Source organism: Cygnus atratus, chromosome 2 (genome assembly GCF_013377495.2).
Source record: "Cygnus atratus isolate AKBS03 ecotype Queensland, Australia chromosome 2, CAtr_DNAZoo_HiC_assembly, whole genome shotgun sequence".
In the NCBI taxonomy this organism is placed as follows: domain Eukaryota; kingdom Metazoa; phylum Chordata; class Aves; order Anseriformes; family Anatidae; genus Cygnus; species Cygnus atratus.
Window position 1 is genome coordinate 134,553,463 of NC_066363.1, and position 25,841 is coordinate 134,579,303.

Below are 25,841 nucleotides of genomic sequence, written 5' to 3' on the forward strand. Positions count from 1 at the left end.
GCATTTTATACTTTGAAGATTGTCTAAGGGTTAAATATTGATGCCAAGCTATAACAGTAAATTCTGTAAATCTACAGTTCACCTCAGTTTTAAATCTAACTTTGTATGTTGGAAGCAAGTTTTTACTAAATGAGGCCCTCTTGCTTTGTGAGAGACGATCACAGAAAACTGGTAGATTAGAAAAAGAAGCTTAACTAAAAAATTAGGAGGGAAGAATAAGGCTTGAAGTTGCAAAATACACAGACAGTCTCTCAATTAACAGGGAAAGCTTTCTAGAGAGTGGGTGTGCTTAGAACAGGGTGAAAAAATTAATTGGTTCTCTTTTGGGTAATACGGAATTAGAGAGAGGATGAAGTAGCACTAGGGACTGGTTGTGTAATTTCACTGTCTGCTCTTGCAAATGCAGTTGATGAGATTTCCTTTAGTCCTGAAGATAGAGAAAAAATGTAAGAAATAATGTTCAGCCATAGATGCAGGCTGGGTGCAATAGGGCCAAAGGGATTCAAAGCAAAAGATTTGTGAGCAGGAAAGAGTCAAAGGTAAAAACTGACAAATATTTGCTGGGCTGTTTGGGGTAGATTCAGACCCAACATCTGTTCTGAAGGACAGGAATGAGACAAGTGGAAAACAAATACCAACACAAGAATCAAGGCTGAATTGTGAGAAATCACAGGCATTTATTACTGGACACACACATGGACATCTGACCTTTGCTGTGAAGATCTGATGATCAGACAGAGCACGCGCTCTGCAAACATCGTGGCTTACCCACTGGAGGAGGACGCTAGTACAAGCAGTGGCTGAATCACTTTTTTTAATATGGGAACGGACACCCTCTGTCCATGCATGTGGCACTTACTTAGTAAGTAGTACATGTTGTCCTAGGGTGGAGGAGAGGAGGTACACTCCCTTTGCAGCACTGGCATGTCACCAATTCAGTGAGGTGAGTAAGATCTGGCTGGAGTCCAGGATCTTTGTCTTCTGCAGGCACACCACTGACCTTACTTGAGATAGTCCAGAGTTGGCAGAGGAGTTATTCCCAGGCTCTCACAAAAAGCAAAATGGGACAGTAACTCTACGCTGTCTCTTAAGGCTATGCTGGGATTTAAGGGCTCTGCCCCAAAAAGCCATTTTATTGTACAAGATGTGAAAGGACATTTATATAACTCATACACCAGCTACCACTAAATTCAGTGTAGATGTTCCTCTGGTTTGTGCCATCTCCCAGGCAGACTCCTGTTTTCCACATACATTTACTGAGCAAGTAGGCAGGATGGTCAGGACCAGGATGGTCAGTACTATTGTGTCCTGGGCTGCATCAAAAACAACAGGGCGAGGGAGGTGATTGTCCCCCTCTGCTCTGCTCTTGTGAGACCCCACCTGGAGCCCTGCGTTCAGCTCTGGAGCCCCCAGCACAAGAAGGATGTGGGTCTGTTAGAATGAGCCCAGAGGAGGCCACGAAGATGACCAAGGGGCTGTAACATCTCACCTAGGAAGACAGGCTGAGGGAGTTGGGGTTTTTCAGCCTGGAGAAGAGAAGGTCCCATGGAGACCATACAGCGGCCTTCCAGTGCCTAAAGGGGGCCTACAGGAAAGCTGGGGAGGGACTCTTGGTCAGGCATTGTAGGGATAAGACAAGGGGGAATGTCTTTAAACTAAAAGAGGGTGGATTTAGATTAGATATTTGGAAGGAATTCTTCACTCAGAGGGTGGTGAGGCACTGGCACAGGCTGCCTAGAGCAGCTGTGGATGCCCCATCCCTGGAGGTGCTCAAGGCCAGGCTGGATGGGGCTTTGGGCAACCTGGTCTGGTGGGAGGTGTCCCTGCCCATGGCAGAGGGTTGGAATTAGGTGGCCTGTAAGGGCACCATAAAAGGGACCTTCTAATCCAAACCATTCTACAATTCTATGATACTGTAATACTTTGCAAAGCATGGAGAACAAAGATCTGTAGGAAGCAAGCTGGCATGGGTGTAACAGGCCTGCAGACCCAGATGAATGAGGAGACTTCTCTGGACCAAAGTCTTGATCCTGTGAGGATCTTGTCTGTTATAGATTAAAGTGGCACCAGCTGGGATCCTGAAAATAGTAAAAAAAAAAAAAAAGGGGAAAAAAAAGAACAAAAATACATGCCATACACCTCCACAAACTTTCTCATCTATACGGGGGTGTCAGACACTAAATCACCTCTCAGCCAAGAAACTGGAATAGTCTAAGAATATTCACATTGGAAAATCAAGTGCTGAGTAAAGACAGGTTGGTAAAGGATTAAATCTTGCACTTCCTTAGTTTTTTTTTGTGCATTGCATCATTCACAGACTTCTCTCTTACATTCACCGGAATAGAAGCTCCCTCCTTGTAATCTTTCCTGATAATTTACTCTCTTTCTACCTTGAGAAAAAGAATCAGGAGCCTACAGCTTTGAGTTATTAAAGATAACCCAACTGAACACACTGTGTCGCTAAGAGGAGAGAAGCATCCAGCAGACTCTGCCAGCTTCTACAAACAGTCCACATCCTTGTCTTCATATGGACAACAGAGAGAGTGCAGTGCTTTCCCTGCTTTAATTTGTTGTTTGTAGACATTGTTTGATCATTCATTAGCAGGTATATTAAGTCATAAACCTGTTCACCGCTTTCATAGTTTAGTCAAATATACCTCAAATACTTTGAATCCCAAATCCTTATCTGTGAGAAAGGCACAGTGTGGACAATGCTCATTGTGCAAATGGAGCTTGTACATGTATGCATTTTACTTCCACTGCTCTGATCTAACCTTTTCATGTCCTTCCAGTGGTAGAAATATAAACGCAAAATGGAGAGAAAGAAAAGAATATCAGATGGGAACCAGATGTGACTGGTAAATCTCTTTCTGTGCACCATGGCTTTCTAAAGAGTAAAAAAACCTGCTGAATGTCATGCAGATGGGAACATGAGGCTAGCTTTGCACTGCTTTAAATCTTATTTTAATGACTTGATGGGTAAGATTCAGAATTTCTTCTGAAGTGTTCAGTTTCAGACACTCACTGGGAATGACAAAGCCAATAAATAAGTTATATTGTTCAAACCACTTTTGTGCTGCTAAATGATCACAATTCTGATTTTTATTTAAAAATAATAAGCTCAAAGATAATTAAAATTAATATAGGCACCATATTTGTACTTTTAAATATAAATTAGAGATTTGTAAACTCTGTTTTCAAAAAAGGTGAAATAAGTATCTTGTTCCTTCTAAATTTTAAGGGAGAATGATCTGAGTATTTGTCAATGTAATTTTAATGTACTACAAATCTCGTCAAATGCATTATTCACAAGCATGTTTGATTATTTACTTGTCTAGTTCTGAGCAAACACTCTAATGTGGAAAGTTGGAAAGATTACTCAAATATTCCATTCAACATCTCTGGTTGAGAGCCAGAATAAGGCACATTTGCTGAAAACATGCTGTTCTAGCACTTTAATTAGGACAGACTGGAGAAAATTCCCTAAAGCTTTCACTTAGACAGTATTAAGCTGCAGTGTAACAAATAAAATCTAAATTAAAAGAAGAGCAATCCTCCCATGGCAGATTAGAGTTTAGATGGAAGACCAGAGCATTCCTGCAGCCTGGGTCATTCTGCTCTTAAGCTGAAAACAGCTTGATTTCATATGCTTTTTACAGCAAAACTACAACAGAGACGAGCAAAAATAACTGATATCCAAGATCTGAGACTACAAGAAAAATCTGAGAACCACATGCTCTTCAGAGACTTGATAGTGTGGCCCATAAGTGGCAGAGAGCTTGTTTCTGTGGCTGGGGGACAGCTGGATACTTCCCAAGGGACAAAGTTCAGTACAAGCCCATACGCTGCAGTGGCACCCCACAGGCACGACAGACCTAGCCCAAATTCCATCGATTATTTGTGACCAAGTTGGTGTACAGCTGTTGAGCTCAGCCTGCAAGCTATCCAGCCTCTTGCTGTTGCAGATGCTGTCATCCAGACCCTATATTTCTGTCCTTATTTCTAGACCCCCAATATTTCTGTCCAAACTTTTCTAGTGCAATCTGCAACAGATGGGAGCACAATTCCTAAGGCTGCAGCCTGTGCTGTACCTGATCTGTAGTTTAATGGTGTTCAGCAGCCCAGCTGTTAATCCCCTGCTTTTCAGGAACACGATATGTATATTTGTTTATCCTCACACTGATACTCATGAATATAAAAGCAAGAGTGAAGGGAACAAAAGGAAACCATTAAAGCAGAAATAAAAATGAGACTCGTGGGAACTCTGATTTCTAGTTAGAAACACTGCACATCATTTTATTATCATTTTAGCTCACGGAGGTTAATAGAAAATGAGATCAAAGGCAGCATGTGTTTACCAATGGTAGATCATGCCAGACTAAGCTTCTTTGATGTGCAAACAGATCTGCATAGGGAATGCAGATCTCATCTATCTGAAATTTAGGAAAACATTTAATACAATGCCGCATGGGACCATGTCTGCTAGAAGAATGGGAAAGGAACTCATAAAAGAACTATAAAAGTGAATGTGGTTTGGAAGAGGAAAAATGACAATCTGATTCTGCTGAAAGGAAAATAACTATACTGGAAGGAGGTTAGTGGTAGAGATCCCCAAGGATTTGTAGTGGGTTCACTCATCTATAACAGTACTTATACTTCTCCTGTGTAGAGGTGCCTGGGTTATTATTTAGCAGATACTCTAGGGCTGCTCAGCAAACAAATGCAATGCTGCCTTGGACCCTGGGCTGTGTCACCCAGCCATGGGAGCTGGAATAGCAAGCCCCTTCCCTTCCTCCCTGGGGAATCCTCACCTGGGCTGCAAGTGCAAGTGGAGTGCTTCTGTACCCAGCAAGTGCAGGAGTGGCAATGCTTCCCACTGTCATCAGACATGGACATTTTCAGAAGAGCTCCACAGGACTGCACAAACACAGCAAAACCTATTGTCCTAAATCCAGCTGATAGCACTGCTAGGTCAACTTTGAATTGATAAAGAAAATTGGTTCCTGTGTTGGATGGAGGCTAATAATCAACACAGAGATATGGCTTTCATTCTTACCCTTAAAACTTTATTTCTAATTAAGATTACAGATGTGACAGAACAGCAGACTGCAGAATCATTCAGGAGTAATGGAGGACCTTAGGGCATGGAGTCACAGCAGTGCAATGAATTTCCATCAAATATATTGTAAAATCATGTCCTTTGGACCTACACCAGGATTTTTGTTACAGACCAGGAGTTCATCATTTGGGATGCATATTTAAAGAGGCAAAGATACCTAGAAAGTATTGTCTGAGCTACTTCTAGCAAAGAGGAAGAAACATGGAAAGGCATTTTCCGTGTAAGCTCTTTCTGGAAGATGGCATAAAATCCTTGTCCCTTGCTTTAAAAAAGAGGAGCAAACTTGAACCAGTGCAGAGAATACAGACAGGACAAGAGAGCTGACAGCTTCTCTTAATGAGAGGAACACTCAAGCATCTAGCTTGGTTAGTCCAGCAAAATCAAGGTTGGAAGAAGAAGCAATTATTCTCTGTAAAACTATCAAGGCCAAACTTCAGCAAGGAAAAAGACTTTTTAGCTGACACGGTAATATATGGGTATAAACTGGCCATGAATATGTTTAGGCTAGAAAACAGGGAGAGATTTCCAACCATCAGCAAGCCAGGTTGTCTCCAAGTAGAGGCAAATAAAAGCTTATGCAATTTCAGGACAGCATGTAATCAGCATATAAAAGTCCCACCTTGAACACTGCCATGCTAGAGGAGGAAAAAGAAGCCATAAGGTATTTCTAATTTGCAGCTGGCCACATAGAAACCCAAGGAAGACCAAAATTTCTGACGGTAAGTTAAACCACCTCTTCTCTTCTTAAGGAGAGAAGATCCTCTCTAAGCACAGGTTACTACACTGAAATTAAAAAGCCATTCCTACACCCAAATAGGCAATTTCTTTGCTCTGCAGTTATAAGCGAAATTGGAATCAAAAATTCAGTTTAGCCCCTGTAGACTCATCTGCTGCTAGTCCTAAAAAAAAAAAAAAAAAAAAGAACAGCCTGAAGAGCTGAAGAGCAAGGAGACGATGCTAAGTAACTTCAGCCAACATTCAGATCCAACCTAAGCTGAACCACAATAGCACAGGTTATGCTAATAAAATAAATAGTGGTTCAGGAAAAAAAAAAAAAGCAGGTTGTCACAATGACAACACTTGATCTCCCTGCACACCAAGCAAGGATCCTGCCAACCTGAAACTTTGGTCATATATCTGTCTGTGAAGGATTCTCTTAACAAAGCACTTGAAGTATTGCTCAGCAGTGTACCATTTAATTTGTGCTTTCTTGCCTGTGGTTGATTACAGAATCATTAAGGCTGTAAGAGCCCCTTAAGATCATCAAGTCCAAGCATCAACTTAACACTTCCAAGTCAACCACTAAACCATGTCCCTAAGCACCACATCCACACATCTCTTAAATACCCCCGGAGAAGGGGACTCTACTACTTCCCTGGGCAGCTCATTCCAATGCATCATCATCCTTTCTGTGAAGAAATCCTTCCTAATGTCCAATCCAAACCTCCCCTGGTGCAACTTGAGGCTGTTTCCTCATGTCCTATCAGTTGTCACCTGAGAAAGGAAACCAACTCCCTCCTCACTGCAACCTCCTCTCACGCAGTTGTAGTGAGCGATGAGGTCTCCCCTCCTCTTTTCCGTACTAAACAATCCCAATTCCCTCAGTCAATCCTTGTAACTCTTGTTTTCCAGTCTCTTCACCAGCTTCGTTGCACTTCTCTGAACGCATTCCACTAACTCAGTATCTTTCTTGTAGTGAAGGGCCCCAAAGTGATGACAAGTTGTTTCATTTTTGATAAATTTCCAATCCACAAAACCTTCCAGGTTTTGTGCAGACCACAAGATGGCACAGCTGTAGTAGCTATATGTAACTGGATGAATCAGGCCGGCATTAACAGATTACAATTAAATATTGACACCGTATTTGATACCAATTAGAGATAGATGAGGGGAGGGGAGCAAAATATATCTTATTTTGATGAAAAAGCTCTTATTTCTAATTGAAGAGCAATGTTCTTTGAGCCCTTAAACTACAGAGAAATCAGAAATCTTTTATTTTCAATAACCATCTACTTATATATTTACAAAACATTTCAAAGCAGAAAGGATTTTTGAACAAGAAAACCAGTCTCATTTAAAATGTGATAGAATCCTGCAACCTTAGATTATTTTTAGTGGAATGTTACAATGACTATGACATAGCTTTGTAGTGATATATTTTTTAAAAACTGCAAAATTCTTTAATACCAACAACTCTTGCTATCCCATAGACAACTCCATTTGCAACTACTTTCCATTTATGAATAGCAAAAGAATTTGAGAGGAATCCCTAATTCAGTGTCAGATACCAATGAACTTTTGAAAACAGTCTTTTTATAAAACAATCCACAAGGCAATGAATACACTCTATGAGACAACAGTATTACTAACATGGGTTTATGGGATATAAATGCACTGCTCTGAATGACCCAGAAAATATTATGGAAATTTAACCCAGTCATTACTCCAGCAATGTATCTCAGGGAACTGGATGGTGTAGGTTTATTATCTCTAGCATATGTCTTTTATTATCTCCCTAACAAATGAAGAGATGATTGGAGGTAAAGAGAAGCAGACATATGTTGAGGACTATGCAAGGAGGTAGAATTTCATTATACTTATATTGTTCTTTTTAATATTATTGGGGTGGTTTGTACATTCACCAGCTATTTTTGCCATTTGTCCTGTACTTGTTCAGTATTTAGCATAATAGGCTGATTAAGATTTCTAGGAGTGTCTGCAATAAAAATATTAACTTTTCATCCATTTATATACTGTCATATTCATTGCTAATTGTCACAAATGCCAGAGATTTGAAGAGGTCCCATTATGGCAAAATAATTGAATTCTAAGTATAAACTCATTAAATATCAATATATGTTCATCAGAAATGTCTATATCCAGTCATCTAATCTTTATCCAAAGGGGAGGAATATAGTAACTTTATTAGTCAGGTCCTCCTGTAGAAAATCAGAATTCTGTCTAGCATCCAAATGAAAAACTCTCCTTTCCAAAGATGCTGCATTTCATCTAGGCAAACCATTCTCTTCCTTGGAAAGTGAGGTGATTCTCAAAAGGCTACATTTTTTAAAATGAGATCTGAAACTTTAATTATGAAGTTTTTCATTTGGGTTGACAGTCTCCCTCATTTTAACTGGAAAATGCCTGTGACTGTTATTGTTGTGCCTGGCTTGATATTTGTAAGTATTATTCTAGTATAAGAATATGAGTCATTGACATTCATTGGTAATCATGGATAAAATTTTCAGAACAACCTGAGGGATCTGAACAAATAATGCTCTTCCCCCTCTGGGTCTTCCCATATTTGTGTCATTTTCATGCATGGCAGCATTATATCTACTTTAGGGCTTAATCCTCCAAACAGAGGATGCAGTTCCAGGAATCCCATAATGATGTGGGGGGCTGAGTCTTCAGACTAAAATCTTTCTCAGGGAAGCAATGCACACTTAAAGCTCTAAAGAAGAAGGGTAAGGGTAAGGATAAGAGTAAGGGTAAGGGTAAGGGGAGAAGGGCAAGAGTAAGGGTAAGAGTGGGAAGGGTAGGGAAGGGTAGGGAAGGGTAAGAGTGAGAAGGAAAGAGAAGGAAGGGAAGGGAAGGGAAGGGAAGGGAAGGGAAGGGAAGGGAAGGGAAGGGAAGGGAAGGGAAGGGAAGGGAAGGGAAGGGAAGGGAAGGGAAGGGAAGGGAAGGGAAGGGAAGGGAAGGGAAGGGAAGGGAAGGGAAGGGAAGGGAAGGGAAGGGAAGGGAAGGGAAGGGAAGGGAAGGGAAGGGAAGGGAAGGGAAGGGAAGGGAAGGGAAGGGAAGGGAAGGGAAGGGAAGGGAAGGGAAGGGAAGGGAAGGGAAGGGAAGGGAAGGGAAAATACTGGTTGATTCCTACCAGTCTCATGCTAACTGAAATGAAAGGAGCTAACTTCTTATCTTGTACCATTAGATCCTGTAATCACACCAGCAGCATTGCTTCAGGGCACTCTCCAGAGATCAACAAACTGACACCAAAGGATATAATTATTCTTTTCTTATATTAATGTAACTCAGAACTGAAACAGACTGAAGAAGTATAACCTACTTAGTTTTTAACTGAGGATAAGAGAGTCTATAAAATTTCAGAGGATAAGTATCCCATGTAGAAAACTCATTCTCGCAATTCCCATTAATTTTAATGGCATTTGTACAATCAGTCCCTGAATGCTAAAAATGTCTCTCACAGTGAAACACATGCAGTGTCACTGTTGTTTTGTTGCATCCTCTGATGATTAGGTTTGTGTATTTTGGCCTCTGTAGAGAACACACATCCTCAGGTCTTCTTTATGGTTCCCTGCTAGCACCACAGAGGGAGCATGCTTTGAGATCATATATCTGTAGAATTCTGTTTTCCTGCCCCTACCTTTCTGTGCATTTATAAGTAGTGATGAGATTCCCCCTTGAGCCTTTTCTCCCCAGGTAGACCAGTCCCAGCTCTCCCAGCCTCTCCAGGCCAGCTGGAGGCCAGTCACTAGTGGTGTACCCAGGTATCGGGGTCAGTACCGTTTAATGTCTTCATTAATGACCTGGATGATGGACAGGGTAATTCCTGCTCCTGAGGGCTCCTAAGCACACCAGTGCCACTAAACTAGTGGTCTAGGACCTTACAGAAAGTCTGCCATATGGCCAGTACTGTAACCTGGTTATTTTGGTGTTGGGCTAGCGTGGTGGCATTGAACCACCCTTCACAGGCCTGGCTCTGTGATAAATACAGCATTAGTGGGATGTGTTTCTGCAAATTATTTACTGTTATTTTCAATCTCAAATTCCATCTGTAAGTAGAATCTCTCTGGGAATAATTTATGTATAATTTCTCCAAAGAAGCATGATATGTAGAAGCAGGCCAAAACTTTGACTTTTATTACTAGAAATTATCTTGAATTCTAACCCAGAGTTGCAGTTGGGTAGAAATTTACCCAGGACACTAATTTCTCCAAAGCTGAACTCTGTTTGGATTAAAGATTGTGTTTCTGTCATTTAGCTGAACTGAAACATATATTTCTTCAAGTAGACACCTATTAATTGTACTCATTATTGTTAAAATCAGCAGCAGAGAACATCACACCCTAATTCCACCCCCTTCTTTTTGTGTCTTTTGTTGCATTATTCTCCTTAGCCTAGAATTGATCGTGATAACAGCTGGGGAGCAAGCAGAGCACTTGTCACCAAATACTCTGGCAGTATAAAGTTGCTAGAGATTTTTTTTGAAATAAAATGGCTCCTTATCTGCTTTTACTGAAAAAAAAAATCAGTCGCTGGAAAAAGATAAAAAATAAAAATCCTTTGAAGGCAAAACAGTGTCAGCTACCACTGTAATAGTAGGATCACAAACATCAGTCTTAAGATATTGAAGAGCTCTTGGCTTTCCTTCAGGTAAGAATTACCACAGGACATGCCACCAGGCTGTGAGCATTGCCCACTGGGGGGGAAGGAGAGGAGTCTGCCAGCAGGCACTGAGCTCTAAGCGTGATTGTAAGGGATGAAATCACTGAGCTGGAAGAAGCCAGGTGGCTGTTCCTGGCTGCAGAATATCAACAACTGCCGGGGGAGATCAGGCTGAAAAGCAAGGAAAAGATCTGGCATCCTCGCATCAGGTACTGCTTCATGGGAGCTGTGTACCTCATGAGCAGAGGCAGCCTGGCAAAGGTAGAGGGAAAATTCTTCATTTCACAAAACCACAATAATAATGCTATATTGCTAAAAATATTCCCAATTTTCTCAAATCCAGCTAGAGAATTGTATTTGAGAAACCCAGATGCATGACCTTGCTTTTAGATTAATGTATTTAAAGCAGTGTTGCATATGAAGGATGATGGCTTGCACCTAGTAAAATATTTGGGCACCAAAGGCAGAAGTTATGCACTAATGCTTTGCCAAAGTCCAAAAACAAGCTGACATGTAAATCCAGAAGCAAGACAACCTTTTGCCTGTCTCACACAACAACATGGTAATATCAGAGCACACCAACTGCACACCAAAAAAGTGGTGGTTCAAGCACACCTAGAAAAACCCTGTCTCCGTTCCTGCTCACCCCAAGGAAACTCACCTTGCTCTCACCTCCTGAAAAATAGCCTGTGCTGAAGGTAACCTGCCTTTGAAAGTTTCCAGTGTAAGCAGTCATGGATAAATGAATCCAAAATTCACAGATGCTCAGAGGACAAGCAGAGTGTGACTTTGTGTCATAGTTCTTACACATCGATCCAGATTGCTGTATTGCACATTAAACATCTTCTGTAGGAGTGGGCATTTACCATTACAAGTGGTACCAGCAGTGGTCCAGTTGCTCCAGCCTAATATTCACACCTGCATGCTGAAACTCAGAAGCCAATGAGGCATAGCTGTCAGTTGTTCTGTTCTCCTGTGTTACCTACTGCCTGACTTCTCTTCCTTTCCTCCCAGCTTCCAGAAGCCCAGGAGTGCAGCTGCCTGGCCAGAAAGCTGTGCATGGTGGGGTGAGACCACCTCACCCCCTGACCAGGTATGGCATGGTTTGGGCTTGCTGAACACACACAGGTGAGAAAGATGTGCCATTCCCAGGAGAGCTGCCCTGTCCCTGGGTCTGCTGCCTGAGACCATCAACATAGACACATCCGCAGTGGTCTCCAAAAGAAGTACTCTTCTTTTGCTAGTTTGAATTCAGTAAGCTATTCTCTTTTAAATATCCCTCTGCTCCAGCCTGAAAAAATGGAGCCTTAGAAGCAGGCATTTAATGACAGGTCACTTTCTATGCTTGCATCACACTGAAATGAAGACCTACGCTGTAAGCTGAACTTGCTGTTCAACTACTATAGCTTACACCATTTTTTTGTGTCTGTGTACATATACATCGATATGTGCTTACTTCTGGCCCAAGCATGAAGCATAAAGCCTGGCATTTTTCTCAGTGACAATTCTCAAACACTTTTTCATTCAGTACGTGTTACTCATATGTGGGCATTGGTGGGATGGTGTATAGACATGGAGTAAGTGGGGAACTGTAGTTATTTACACAATTCAACAAATATCAGGCTCTTGAATAATTATCAGCCCCTTAAAATTGCTCTGTAGTCAATAGCTTGTTCTGATACACTCTGGAACAAGACCCTAATAGCTCGAATTAACCCGTTTGTGGAGCCTCCTTACGTTTTTCAGCAAACTTCTTCAGCAAATAATTATTGACTAAAATTTTGTGATACAGCTGGCCCTATGATCCCCCTTCTGAAGGAGAAAGGAGTTGAGGTTTATGGTCTGCTCAGGACCATTGCTTATATCTGAGTCTGATGAGTACTGTGAACTGGATTCCTTTGGGTTTGGATTAAAAATGAAATTATCTCTAGTTGCAGACTGTTAATAGCAATTTCCTTCTACCTTTTTTTTTTCTTTTTTTTTCTTTTTTTTTTCTTTTTCTTTTTTTTTTTCCCTGGGAATGTTGCAAATACAAGGAATGAAAGTGTTTCTCTTTCACTGTGCTGTTGTGCTGTTATGCTTCTGACTCTGTCATGTTTTGATCTTTTCCTTTGTTCCTTTTCTTAGATCTTTTAAGTAAATATCTGGCTTAGGCATCCAGCCACACAGCAGGCTACTTCTCAACATGAGCCATAGTCTCTGTTGGGTGCCCCATTACAGTCATTTTTATTGCACTGTTTGCTTCCAAAATGCTCCTGCAGGGCTGGTCATAAACAGAATGATGTGCATAGAGCAGTCAGAGTGGTATATTGATTAACATCACACATCTTATGCATTGCACATGTCCCTAAAAAGTTGTCTAAAAGCTACCAAATTGTCTGGATGTTTGTCAAAGTGTGTAAAAATAATAAATAAATAAATACATACCTACATAAATAAATAAATAATATACATAAATAGATAAAAACATGTGTTTTACATCTTGTAATGAACAACCAATATTCCATGTACAATGATGCCCGTGTAGTTTACCCAGGCACTTTTAGTGCACTGCTGTGCATTACTGACCCAGTAATGCACGATTCAGTAATTACAACCTTTACTACATTTATATTTATACTGATCCTTTTCCATCGCAGGAGTATTTTGTGTCTCCTACAGATGGAAAGGAGGGGGCATAGAGCAAGACTAAGGTCCATAGCTGCTGCTCCAAAGTCTGCCCAAGATCCCAGGAGATCCCAAGCCTTGCATTTCCTCCTGGCGGTAAGTCAGTCAAAGGCACTGAACTGATAAGAAAAAATGGTGTTGGGAACCTATGTGAAAACTAGATTGAATAAGTAGGCTGTCAGTGATTTTCCCAAACAGGTATAGGAAGAGCAGCAAATAAACAAGAGAAGATAAATAAGAAAAGCAAAATAATGTTACAGTGCAAGCTGTATGGTTTCCTCTTGCAGAAGCTCTTATCAACAAGGAAACCATCATCTCCCTGAACTCCCCGTGTTTAATTATGGCTTTATGCTATATTTCTTTCCCCGGTGAACTAGAAAAGAGCTCCAATCCAGACAGCATTCATATTCACCTGCTGATGTACACCCTGCATCCTACTTGTCCATGCTGGATTCCTGTTGCAGAGCACTGTGGCTGTGGTCCAGCTCGTGTTTGGGTTTCCTTTCCACCAAACAGTGGGCATGGGACCAGAGGGAAAGGAGTGGGCTGTGGGGCCAGGCTCAGGTCGTGCCCCAGGAGGGATCACGGCAAAGTGAGCTCCTGGGGCTGGGAACTTTGGGGCAGTTTTCATCTGATGAACTAGACATAGCCATACAGGTGGTTGACACATTTTGCCAGGCACACCATCACTGCTTTTGTGATTTAGTTCATTTATCCTTGCTGTCACTGGCACAGATCCACTGTGGAACAGGACTCACTTTTCCATCCTCACACTCCCACCCACAGAAACATGGAGTTGTGAAGATACTGGCTCCTCAGTGAGGTCAGGTTAGTCCATATTCAGGACACAAGGTGATGGAAAAGAAAGGTGGCTTCTAACATCCTCTGCTACTGCTCATATAACAAGCCACGGCCACACATATAACATGAAATTTCTCTGTTGTTATATCTTGTTATAGACAAGAAAAGCCATGAGGGAGCACATGAGTAATCAAACCAGAGGCTGTCTGGGGGTTGGCCTATGTGGCACCAGACCAGGCATTCAATCCAAGATGAAACAACATGTTTTCAGAGGTAGAGGGACATCGTATTGTGCTAACTCAGTTCTTTTGGTAAGTACCATCCCACTCCTACAGTCAAAAAAGGACCATAGAGGGGATCCATTTCCTTTGCTAGGGGCAAAGAGTGCTTTTCATTACAGACCCAGGGGCTACTGTAGCGTGCGAACTGCTCTTCTGTTGGAAAGGTTATACTTTGACATGAGGATTATATACCGCTCTTCCTGACATTTAAAGGCAACACACATAGCTACCCATCACAGAGTGATTTAGAAACCGTATTAGAGAGTTAGACAGCTTACATTTCCTCAGTATAAAGGAAGCTTTTATATTTATCTCAGTGCTGATGGCTCCTGCTGCATAGCCCGCTGCACACTAAGTGTAAGGTAGCTGTTGCTGCAGGTTTTCATGTGTTTGTTTTTCCAGATAAAAGGGCAAAATCATTAGGTACTGGCTGGCCACTTCTTTTCCTTTCACATGAGCGAAGATGCTGATACAGTAGGCTGGTTTCTAAATGAAAGTTTAATGATGCGGCACACAGCAAGAAAAAGAGGGAACAGCTTTATGCTTTATCCTCATACACACACGAAACAACTCCATTTCTTTTAATAGATTACCAACAGCACAGCTTTGTGGCTGCTTGTGGCTGCCCAAGTGACCAGATCATTGTGTGCTGACTTCTGCTAACCCCACGAGGATATTTCAGCAACCCACCACACTACACAGCACCAACCACAGCTACACAGGCTGCATTCCCCCTGCCCTCCTCCCCATAGCATCTTGCTCAGAGATGGAGGGGAATCACTGAATGCATTGGGGAAGCCAGTGAAATTCAGAGCTTTCGCCCTGCTTGCACTATTAAAATTGAGATAATACTTCAAAAAATGTTAAAGTGGTATAGAAAGGTGTCATCAGTAAGTTATATGCCTACTCCACTCACAAATTTGTTTGCTAGTCTATACCCTAAAGCTAAATGGTGTCTAACAATGATTACTCAAATAGTGCTTCCACATTTCTGTATCATGAAAAGGTGGGTTGCAAAGTCTTTTTTTTTTTTTTTTGATAATGGAAATAAGGCTTACTTATATAATAAAAACCCTGTAAGTTTCATATGTTTGTTTTTCTTCTTGCTCTTAATCTCAATTTTTGCCCTAAAAATTTCAGGAATGCATTTTTTTTTTCTCCCTGGTCTTAAGTATGTTTTCTCTAGACGGATATAAAATATGCACAGTAAATGTTAATACTAATCAAAGGGGAAATATATTATTTCTTCAAGAAATGTCCTTTCATTCCAAGATAGAAATTAAATATGCATCACTATTCCTCTTCTTCTAATAACACTTAACAAAAAAAAAAAAAGACCATATACAGTCTAGAGAAGTTTTTCCCTATCTCCATTCACAATCATGGCTCTTGAGACAGCCTTCAGACTTTTTTCTTTTCTCTGTCTGGAAAGAAATGGCAATCTATACTTCTGTCATAAGAAGCGGATTAAATAAAAGCCTTTCAGTATTATTAAAAAGGCAAAAATAACCTGAGATGATTTTCCATCTCTTTCAAGCCATCTGTAGTAAGTGGGATACAAATTTCTCACCCTGTGAAATGCCTTGTCTTTCCTTTTGGACAAATGTCTCCCTGCTATGTCAGATTTTCTTTTGAAACCTGGAAACAGAAGTGGAAGAAGCAGGAGCATCCGCACAGAGCAAGCCATGATAAAATAGCATTGAGACCCAGTCTTAAATTGACAGGAATGGTGAAAATTGAAGTTAAAGCTTTCAGCACATGGTGAATTCCCCATTACATGAATAATGTCTCAGCATGTGCCTGAAATTACACAGGGGGAGTTTCCCCCAGAGATATGCTCCCCATCAACCGTTGTCCTCCTCCTCCTTACCTGCCCTCACCCTGAACCATCCCACAGCTCCCCACTTGATCTAGCCTAGAAAGTGCTCCCAGGTCCCCTCTGCCCCAGTGCTCCCAGTGCTCCCAGGTCCCCTCTGCCCCTGATTTTGGCCAGGCCATCTTGTGGGGCATATTATAGTCAAGGACCTTATTTTCAAGCCTTTGTGCTTTTGTAGAACTCAGCTTATGTTTTCTCATGGTGTCTGTGTTGGAGAAGTAAGAACACAAATAGTCCCGATTGCCTGTCTGTGCTGCCAAGACCCCAAAGGATGTTCAGTTTGGGGTCTTGTAACTGAAGTGAGACCTCCCCCAAGTGACCAGATCAGAGGGTAAAGCAGCCAAAATGATGGGGAAAGCAGAAAACCTGCCCTGACAAAGGAAGTCTGCAAGAACCACATTTCTTTCTTCAAGAAAAATCAGGTTTAGCCATGAAAGCACATTCAATACACAAAAATGCAGCTGTGGAGAACATTACAAGCTCTTCCCTGCAACCACAAGGGTGAGAAGAAGAAAGAGGTGTCCTTTGAGTGCAGCCAGGAAAACTGAGGGAAGACCTCCTAAACTGGAGCACACCACTTGGGGAGAGGTGTCCCAGGGTGGGCTTCCAAACAGAGGCCATTTGATCCCTTGAGGTCTTTGAGGGCAGTTTCTCTTTCTTTCCCTCTTTCTTTCTTTCTTTCTTTCTTTCTTTCTTTCTTTCTTTCTTTCTTTCTTTCTTTCTTTCTTTCTTTCTTTCTTTCTTTCTTTCTTTCTTTCTTTTTCTTTCTTCCTTTCTTCCTTTCTTTCCTTCCTTCCTTCCTTCCTTCCTTCCTTCCTTCCTTCCTTCCTTTCTTTCTTCCTTTCTTTCTCTCTCTCTCTCTCTCTTCCTTCCTTCCTTTCCTTCCGTTCCTTTCCTTCCTTTCCTTTCCTTTCTTTCCTTTCTCTCTCTTTCTCTCTTTCTCTCCGTTCTCTCTCTCCCAATGACTTGCCCCATAGCACGGAGGACGCACACGAGGACCCAGCCACCGACGGGCGGAGCTTGCGGCCCGGCCCCCCGGCAAAGCAGCCATCCCCGGGGCCGGGGGAGCGGCGGCGGGGCCGGGAGGGGGCCGGGGGTGCCGGGGCTGCCGCCCCCCTTCCCCTCCTGGCCCCGCCGCTCCGGGCGGTGGCGGCGGCTGCGGCGGGCGGATGGCGGCGGAGCTGGGCGCGGGGCTGCGCATCTTCCGCGATGTGAGTACGGGGCACAATTGCCGTCATGACCCCCAAAGGCAGCAATTGAAGGCGTTTAACGGATGAGGGTCTCTCTCTCTCTCTTTTTTTTTTTTTTTTTTTTTTTTTTGGTGAGGCTTTGATTTCCTCCTCAGGGTGGAAGGGGGTGAAGCCGGAAAAGGCTGTGTGTCTTTTCCTTTTCCTTTTCCTTTTCCTTTTCCTTTTCCTTTTCCTTTTCCTTTTCCTTTTCCTTTTCCTTTTCCATTTCTTTTTCCTTTTCCCCTTTCCCTTTCCCTTCTCCTTTCTCTTTTCCTTTCTCTTTCCCCTTCTATTTCCTCTTCTCTTTCTCCCTCTCCTTTCCCTTCTCACTCTTTCCCTTTCCCTTTCCCTTTCCCTTTCCTTTCCCTTTCCCTTTCCTTTCCCTTTCCCTTTCCCTTTCCCTTCCCTTTCCCTTTCCCTTTCCCTTCCCTTTCCCTTTCCCTTCCCTTTCCCTTTCCCTTTCCCTTTCCCTTTCCCTTTCCCTTTCCCTTTCCCTTTCCCTTTCCCTTTCCCTTTCCCTTTCCCTTTCCCTTTCACTTTCCCTTTCTCCTTCCCCTTATTCCTTTCCCTTTCCCCTTATTGCTTTCCTTTTCCATTTCCTTTTCCCCTTTCCTTTCTTTTTTTTTTTTTTTAATGTCCAATATCTATGCTGGGAAATGAGTTTCCTTCCAACAGCGTGCGTGTGTCAGGAGAGCAGGTTAGCAAGTTGGGGCTGGTTAGGAGAGGCACTGGGTGAAAACACTGTCATTTTTTGAAATGCATTGCTTGGATTTTTACTTTTTTTTTTTTCTGAGCTTTTCTCTAAAGAGTTTATCACCCTGCAGAAGTGTGGAGTTTTTTCCCAAAGTGTCCCGTTAGGCCCTGACGGATTTGAGATGCCCAGGGTCGATGTGCAGAGCGGCACTGAGCCCTCAGCCCTGTAAAAGGGAGCCGGGCGAGGCAGCAGCAGGAGCATTTGTCCATCGTGCCCCTCAGGGGTGCTGTGCTGGACCATCACCAAGGGCTCAGCATCTCACAGGGTGCAGGTGCAATGGTTTTTGTCTAAGCTTGCCTTGTACAGAGCATTTTTTTGGTCCAACGCAAGTCCAGCATAAAAGGCAAACTCCAGCCCAACAATCTCTAAAGTATCCTCTGTCCTTCAGGAGTCTTAAAAATCTTTAAAAAAAATCTTAAAAATCTTAAATCTTAAAAAAAAACTGTGTACCTATGTAACTTCATACCATTCACAGCCTACTAATAGCTCTGACCTAGTTCAGACCAACTCTTATACCAGGGTTAGTCCAGAACTTCAGCTGGAAAGGGCATGTTATGTATTAAAACTTGTCTTAAGGGCCCTCTGTCTAGATTTTTTATCTAATGCAACCACATTCACATCTCAAGGCTTCTCTCCAAATTATTTCAAACAGCATCTTACTTAAACCATGTCTGCTCACCTACTGATTTCTCTAGCCTCTGTAAGAAATAATTTAAAACAGACTCTTTGTTGACTTACTATTTCCATTCAAGTGTACAATGAAAACACAGCTTTTTAGTCTCAGTTATTTCTTTAAAGAGAGGCAGGAGAATTATAGGCATAGATTGCAAAGACAGAAGAGAAACAGGGTGCCATGAAAGAGTTAACCTGGAAGTGGAACTTGCTCCCAGTTTAGTTCAATACACTGGGTTGGGAAGCTGCAGATGGTCAGAATATCTGACAAACTGAAAACTTATCTCACCCAACGTAAAACATTTAATTCCAATCAAAATCACTTGTGTAATTTTAGCAATTTTTAAACCATTGTCAGGTTTTGTTTTATGGATTTGTGCCATTCACAAAACTAGGAAAGGGATGGGGTTTGAGGGGCTACATCTGCACTTCTGCTCCTACATGCAAAAGAAAAGCTTGAATGCTTGAATTGAAATCCCAGCTCTGCCTGCTTGAGAGCAGGGACTGGATGCTGGAGCCCCTTCCTCCTTTGGGAGCACACTCATATCACAGATATTCTGGAGTGTGCAGCTCTCTGATGACCCCTCATTGAATTACCTCCACCTGTAGAAACACTTAGACCAGTAGCAAGAGATTGCTGGTAGGGCTGCATGGAAAGGGCAAATGCTGAGGTCCTGGTCCCACTGGGAGTCAGGCAGAGACCTAGTGGGAATGAGCCCTGGTTTGTAATATAACCTCCTTCCTGCCTTTGTGTCAAAATTCCTACCAAGTGTCCAAACAATTTTAGCATTTCCATAGGATGGCAGTGTTATTTTTTCACCAAAAATATATTTATCCAGATTTTTTTGCCACCTTGAAACCATATTTATGGGGCACTGCTAGTCAATTGAAGCTCCCAACCCTACACATCCATAAGATGGAGCAGCCAGCCCTCTTGCTCACGTAGGTGGCTCGCCCAAGGTGTGAGCTGCATCGCCTGGTGTGGCTGTAGTGGACAGTCTGGCTCTGCAAGGGCCATTGCTTCTTGTGGCACAAGCCACTCTTAATCCATTAATAGTGCTTGGGTCCATGCTGGGCATATTTATCACCTATCAGAAGCACACCTTGCCCTTTCCCATCAGAGATGCTTGCACATATGCCTAGCATGGGCAGCTCAGCCCAGGCACTCCCAAGGTGAGGAGCAGGATCCAGCCCTAGCCCCTTTGATATGCATCGGCTGGGGCGCACCCACCGTTCCCTTTTGTCACATGTAATTGGGCAGAACAAAGCCCAGTCCTTTCCTTTAGATCTCACAGCATTAGTTTTCTCTGCTGTCTCCAAATATCACAAATCTCTCAATTTCCAGCTGGAGAAAACAAAACAAAACAAAAACAAACAAACAACCCCCCCCCCAAAAAAAAAAAAAATTTATGCCAAACCTTTCAGTGCTGTAGCTCTCTTTGCCATCCCTGCTCACATACAGCTGCTCCTCTGGAGCACCATGCAATCCTGGCAGGTGGGCACACTGCCAAGCACTCTTGACTTTTCCTTCGGGTGACAGGAAAGGAAAGAAGGTTGCTTGCCAGTGATAGGGGAGAATGACTAACAACAACCCTCCACGAAATCCAGCCAAACCATGAATCTAAGATGGTATTTTATGTGTTAAAGACTCTGGAAAGATTTTATTGTATTCTAATAAAAATGCTTTGAATGCTCTTTCTTTTGCTCTGCATTTAGTTTTTTGGCCAAATGGTTTTAGTTAGCATTAGGAGGAAATTTCCAGTCTAGAGTAAATATTTAAAAACTCTGAACAGTCCAATCCTTATGCTGAAAGCTGATTTATCTGAGAATACAGGGTGGGAAGGTGTCATCTCACTAAGTTATTTCATACTGCACATGCCATAAATGGGGCCCAGTGCAAAGTTCAGCTCAGAGGCCATAAATGAAATCATGGAAGTGGGTCACAGTTTTGCTACTTCCTTCTGCTTTCCCTCTCCCCTTTCTTCTAAACCTTTTTTCTACTATCAGAGCAACCCGAGATTTGCTCCCACACAGCTGACATTGCTGCCTCCCACCCCCAGTCTGATCCCTTTGTGCCACCCAGCTCCTCTCCTGCCTTTTCCCCTTGCCTCCTCCACCCACCCAGGCCCCGCGTCTTTCTCACCATCTTGGATGCACAAAGCATCCTCATACCTCCCTCACTCTGCTTCCTTACACTGCTTCTCTCTACCCCAAGTCCAGAATCACCATGGCCATACGGAATCAAGTTTTGTGCCTGGACATCACCCTCACAAGCTATATGCAAAATAGAAAATAAAGCTGTTTTTTTCTGGTCTTGTTTTTCTCTACACACAGCACAGGAGGAGTTAAAGAAAGCAATACTGTGAGAGAAGGATTGGAGGCATGCTAAAGGCTTTTCAGTTTTATGCAGTCTTGTGAAACATGGTGCAGCACTCAAACTGTTAATGCCCATTAAACACAGCATTGTGTGCTACTAACCCATGCTAAAAAAAAAAGTGATTCCTTTCTCTCTTTTTATTTAGATACTGAGAAGAGCAGACAAGAATGGTAAGACTACTCACTTGTCTTCTCCCCTTCCTTTGGAAAAAATAGCCATCGTTGATACAGCCTCTCAAATCACTCTTTAAACATCCTCACAAGAAAAACAGCCATCTCTCATGTCATTTAATGCTTTCTGTAGGCTCAGTGCAATGTATATCGTCATGCACTGATCCTCCTGATGTGTTCCTTAAGGACAGATCTTTTGCTTTCACGATTTGGCATGTGTGTTTGATTTGCACTTTGGCTGCATGTGGGTGTTTTCTTAGCGACATTATGTTCCTAAGAAGTTTTGAAATATTTGGTAGTAGCTCCATCTTATTACTTTTTTAAAACACCAGAGGCCATATCCAGCAGTCACATTTGTGTTTCCTACATTTTGCATTTATATGTTTGTTCTGCATGTCAGCAGGCAGAGTAAAGCCTTGAATTCAACTTGTATATTTACAACACAGGGCTGTCGTTTTGTGCCACGTCCCTACCAGAGAAATGACACCACTGCCACTGAGAGTGTGAGATGGAGTGTTACGAACTCTGCTACTACCACAGAAGGGCTTACCCTATTACACAGATAACCAGAGACAGATCTTACAGGATAGGAAGGAAATACAAGCTCCCTGTTATTTATCCCTGCAATACCAAAGTACAGGAAGAAGGTAGACATGACTTCCTGCAGAAGCACTTGCCAGACTTCGGTCTTCTCCTGAAACACTGAACCCACAGCGCAGAGAAGTTTAACCCTGGTGAGGAACTCCCAGTCAGTCCTCAGAAGTCAGTTATTGGGCAGTTTTGACAAAGTTCACCCTGGTGTTTGAAGGCACAACAAATGCCATTGAGAACATAGAGAGGGTAGCTTTCCAGGAGGCTGCACTGGGCAGTAAGGGGCTACCAAGCGGCTTGGTGGTACAGCCAAGCCTGTCGAATAAGAGGGCGGTCCTACCCCACAGCCCACCTCTGATGGTGTGTGCCTGCTCCAGCTTGTGTGCAGCACCCGGCATTTCCCAATAAACCACGGCAGGCACATCCAGAGAGCTCAGTGCTCTGTCCCAGCCCTGGTGGATCCACAGCACTTCAGTGGTGAGGACTTCCAGTCCTATTTCAGGTTACCCCCCATTTATTACTTATACTTTACTACTAAAATAGGGGAAACAGTTCACACAGTCAGTGACAAACTTGCTTGTTCCAGAAGCCACATCAGCCCCAGAGACTTCAGTCACTGGAGTTCACAGCTATGTATGGATGCTTTACACCATCTTATTGGGGGAAATGTGGCTGAGATCAACCACTTTACTTCAATTAATTCGAGTCCATAAACTTGAAATGGTTTCAGCTCTTATGTGCTTAATTATGTTTGCTCAACCATCAATTGCCTGTGGGACTTCCACTTTGCTAATCTAGCGCTGCACAAGCTCCTGCCACATTATTAGGGAGCAGATTGGCTTTAAGGCTGGGATGTTAAGTAGCTTCTCAGAAAGGTTATTGGAAATTTGAACACGTATCTAACGTGTTTGCACTGTTGTCAATACAGATAATTAACTCTTGTTAATTAATGGGATATTTACAATTTCAGTGTTACCTTTCTGTGCTACGGAAAAACAAGTATTGGCTTACAGTAACAAATACTAAGTTCCTGTCCCTGACACGATCTGTTAAGTTCTCCCATACACTTTTAATAGGACTCTCTCAGAGCTGCCATATTCATTTTCCTGTGAGATTATAATACCCCAAAAGCAGCTAATCATCAAAAACCTTACTAGGTACTTGTTTGACAACAAGAAAATAATGCATTGAGAAAGTTGGATTGAACTGAAAGATGGGAGCATTATAAGAGAGAGTGTTTTTGTTGTGGACTTACAGACTGTGAGATTTCAGGTTTGCCTTCCACAGCAAGGAAAAAATTAAAATAAAATAAAATTAAAATTAAATAAAATAAATAAAATAAAATAAAATAAAATAAAATAAAAAAGACTCCAGAGCCAAGAAGTCTTGCTGATTTGCTGTTACTCAGACATATCACAATGATTTATGACAACTGGGCTTAAATGAGTAACTACTTTATCAAATAGTCATTCCCCCATTTAAAAGAAGCCATACAAACTCTATTTCTTTGGTGGTGGTGGCTTCTTTCTCTGCCAGCCCAGGTACGTGTATCATTCTATTACCAGTCCATTTCTGGAAATATCCACAGCTTTCTCAAGATGATCAGCTTCATAAACTCTATTTGTAGTTCATGGCTGAGCAGCTCCACTCGGTATGGATCAGATCAACACTTCTCCAGCAGCTGAAAAGGTCGTGTGATTTTCTTAGAGGGAGATCATGGCACACAAAAGGGATATCACACTTATAAGAAATATGTGGTTCATAATATTAACAAAAGCCACAGAAAACCCTGAGGTAAAAAAGCAATTTCATAAAGGTGAGATGTTGCACATCAACATTTTTATAAAAGGAGAAGTTTCGGTTTTGCATGTCAAAGTGAAGTTTTGGTCTGGTTTACTTTACAAAACTCCATGTGTTCAAAGGAAACAATGTGGATTTGAACAGAATTAATTTGGAGAAAAATCATCTAAAGGAAAGTTCTTCATTTAATTAATTTCTTTTGCTATTTAAAGCAAAATCAAACTCACTAAATTCCTTTCAAAAAGTAAAATCCTGTCCCCGCCTAGCAGGGGGGAAGTACAGAAATATGCAAAACTGGAACTGCCAAATGCAGTCTTTCTTAGGCAAGAAAAACAAACAAACAAACAAAAAAAAACCCTCATCTCACAGTCAGCAATGGTTGCCGCATGTGTGTGACCTTCTGATATGCTAAGAGGGACCTGAGGCACCCCATGAGCCTTGCAGTGATTTGCCAACAAATGAGACAATATAAGTTGGTAAAGGTCACCCTGGGGCCCCTCCTGCCCTTGCAGCTTTGATATGCACCCTGCTTGCATGGCCTTGTACAATAATTCCTTCCTGTTAGCACAGGAAGGGAAATTCAGATATAGGCTCTCTTGCAAAAATTCTATTGTGAACAGTCTGACTGTCAAAATGCCCGTGTCTCCCTTTGCCTGTGTCATGGGGGTCATTTCTGTTCCTGTCCTCCTGTGGGAAAAGGAGGCTGCTCTTGCCTTTTGGCAGTGTTTCTACTTTATTATCTCCAGCTTGTTTGTGATGGGAGTCTGGCTGCTTCAGATCTAAATCCATATGGAGGTGGAAAAAAAATGATCACAAGCCCAGCAGCATGTTATGCTCCACAAGTTATGAATTGATATTTATGGTCTTCTTCCAAATGTATAGCTCCCACCCCTAATCCCTTGGCTCAGCCCCAAGCAGGAGTTAACTCAAAGGGGCAGCTCTTATACAGTAGGCCCAGAGAAGATGGTTTGTATGCAGTCGCTGTCATTGATTTGCAAATACAACTCAACTGTTATGACCAAACACTGAGACACGGAGTATAAGCAGTATCTCAAATATCCTTAAAGCTCCTAAGAGGAAAATATTTGAAAACACCAAAGGTAATAATTTCTATAGAAGCAGAGACTTAACAAAAAAAAAAAAAAAAAAAAAAAAAGCCTTAACTGGAAGGAGCACAGCAAATATTATGCTGCAGGCAGTCAAGAATAACTGCAACCAAATGATGAGGGAAAATTTAAAAAATTACTAGACAGAGCAAGACTAAGTCTCCAGAGAAGGCTGAACCTAAATATCAAACACCCAGCACAGAACAGCAACAAAATGTTATAATACCAAAATCAAAGCATTTATGTTTGGTTTATTTTTTTCCTCTGGCATTTCAAACAAGCACTCACTCAAAGTTTTTCTTCCCTTCTAAAATATATAAATTTTAATTATTTAATTGAAACAGAACCCGTAAAATGTAAACTGCAGCCAGATGAGGCTAATCTTATTCTGTCGTATGTCTTCATTCAGCACCGGGTAATGTCCATGATACAGAGCAGGGACGTAACATTTCTTTTTAAATGTAGAATTCAAACTGTATAAAATAGTGTTATAATATCAACAGCATCTTCTCTCCTGCCTTTAACGTAAGAAACAGATGAAAAGTCCTCCAGTGCCCACCGGAAAGAACCCAGAACTCCAGCAGCAGCAAAACTGTTGTTGATTGCAGTGGCCTGGGGATTTCAGTACAGCTCTGAAACCATGCCTGAAATATCAGCCTGACAAGAGACTGTGGGTCATCAGTAAAGGATTCTGTAAAATAAGGTAACAGAGTGCAGCGGTGACATCCTACAGCTTCCGCTGGCTTCAACAACCGAAGGGACTGATTCACGGAGTGCACACATGAGTCACCTGCCAAGATTTCCACAGAATAACCAAAAAGCCACAGAGCTGCACCTGCGCTGTGATCAAGAGGAAATCTCACAACTCTCAGTCTAGACTCAATTTGGCAAAGGTCAAAATAGATGTTTTCTTATTCATTATTCACTGACGGTGGCATTGCAGAACAAACACTGGCTCTGCAGATGAGTCCTCCGGCAGCTGTGCCTGCTGGTGG

At 42.1% G+C, this 25,841-nt stretch overlaps 1 protein-coding gene across 1 annotated transcript in view; it reads left to right on the plus strand.

Moving 5' to 3' along the window:
* Positions 1-17,279: 17,279 nt before the first annotated feature.
* NECAB1 (N-terminal EF-hand calcium binding protein 1) overlaps positions 17,280-25,841 on the plus strand; it is a gene marked incomplete at its 5' end in the record, with an annotated part of 62,510 nt that continues 53,948 nt past the window's right edge. Inside the window, one exon of the mRNA XM_050708782.1 lies at positions 17,280-17,358. Within this exon, the coding sequence (XP_050564739.1) occupies positions 17,280-17,358 (79 nt within the window). The remainder of the gene's footprint in view (positions 17,359-25,841) is intronic.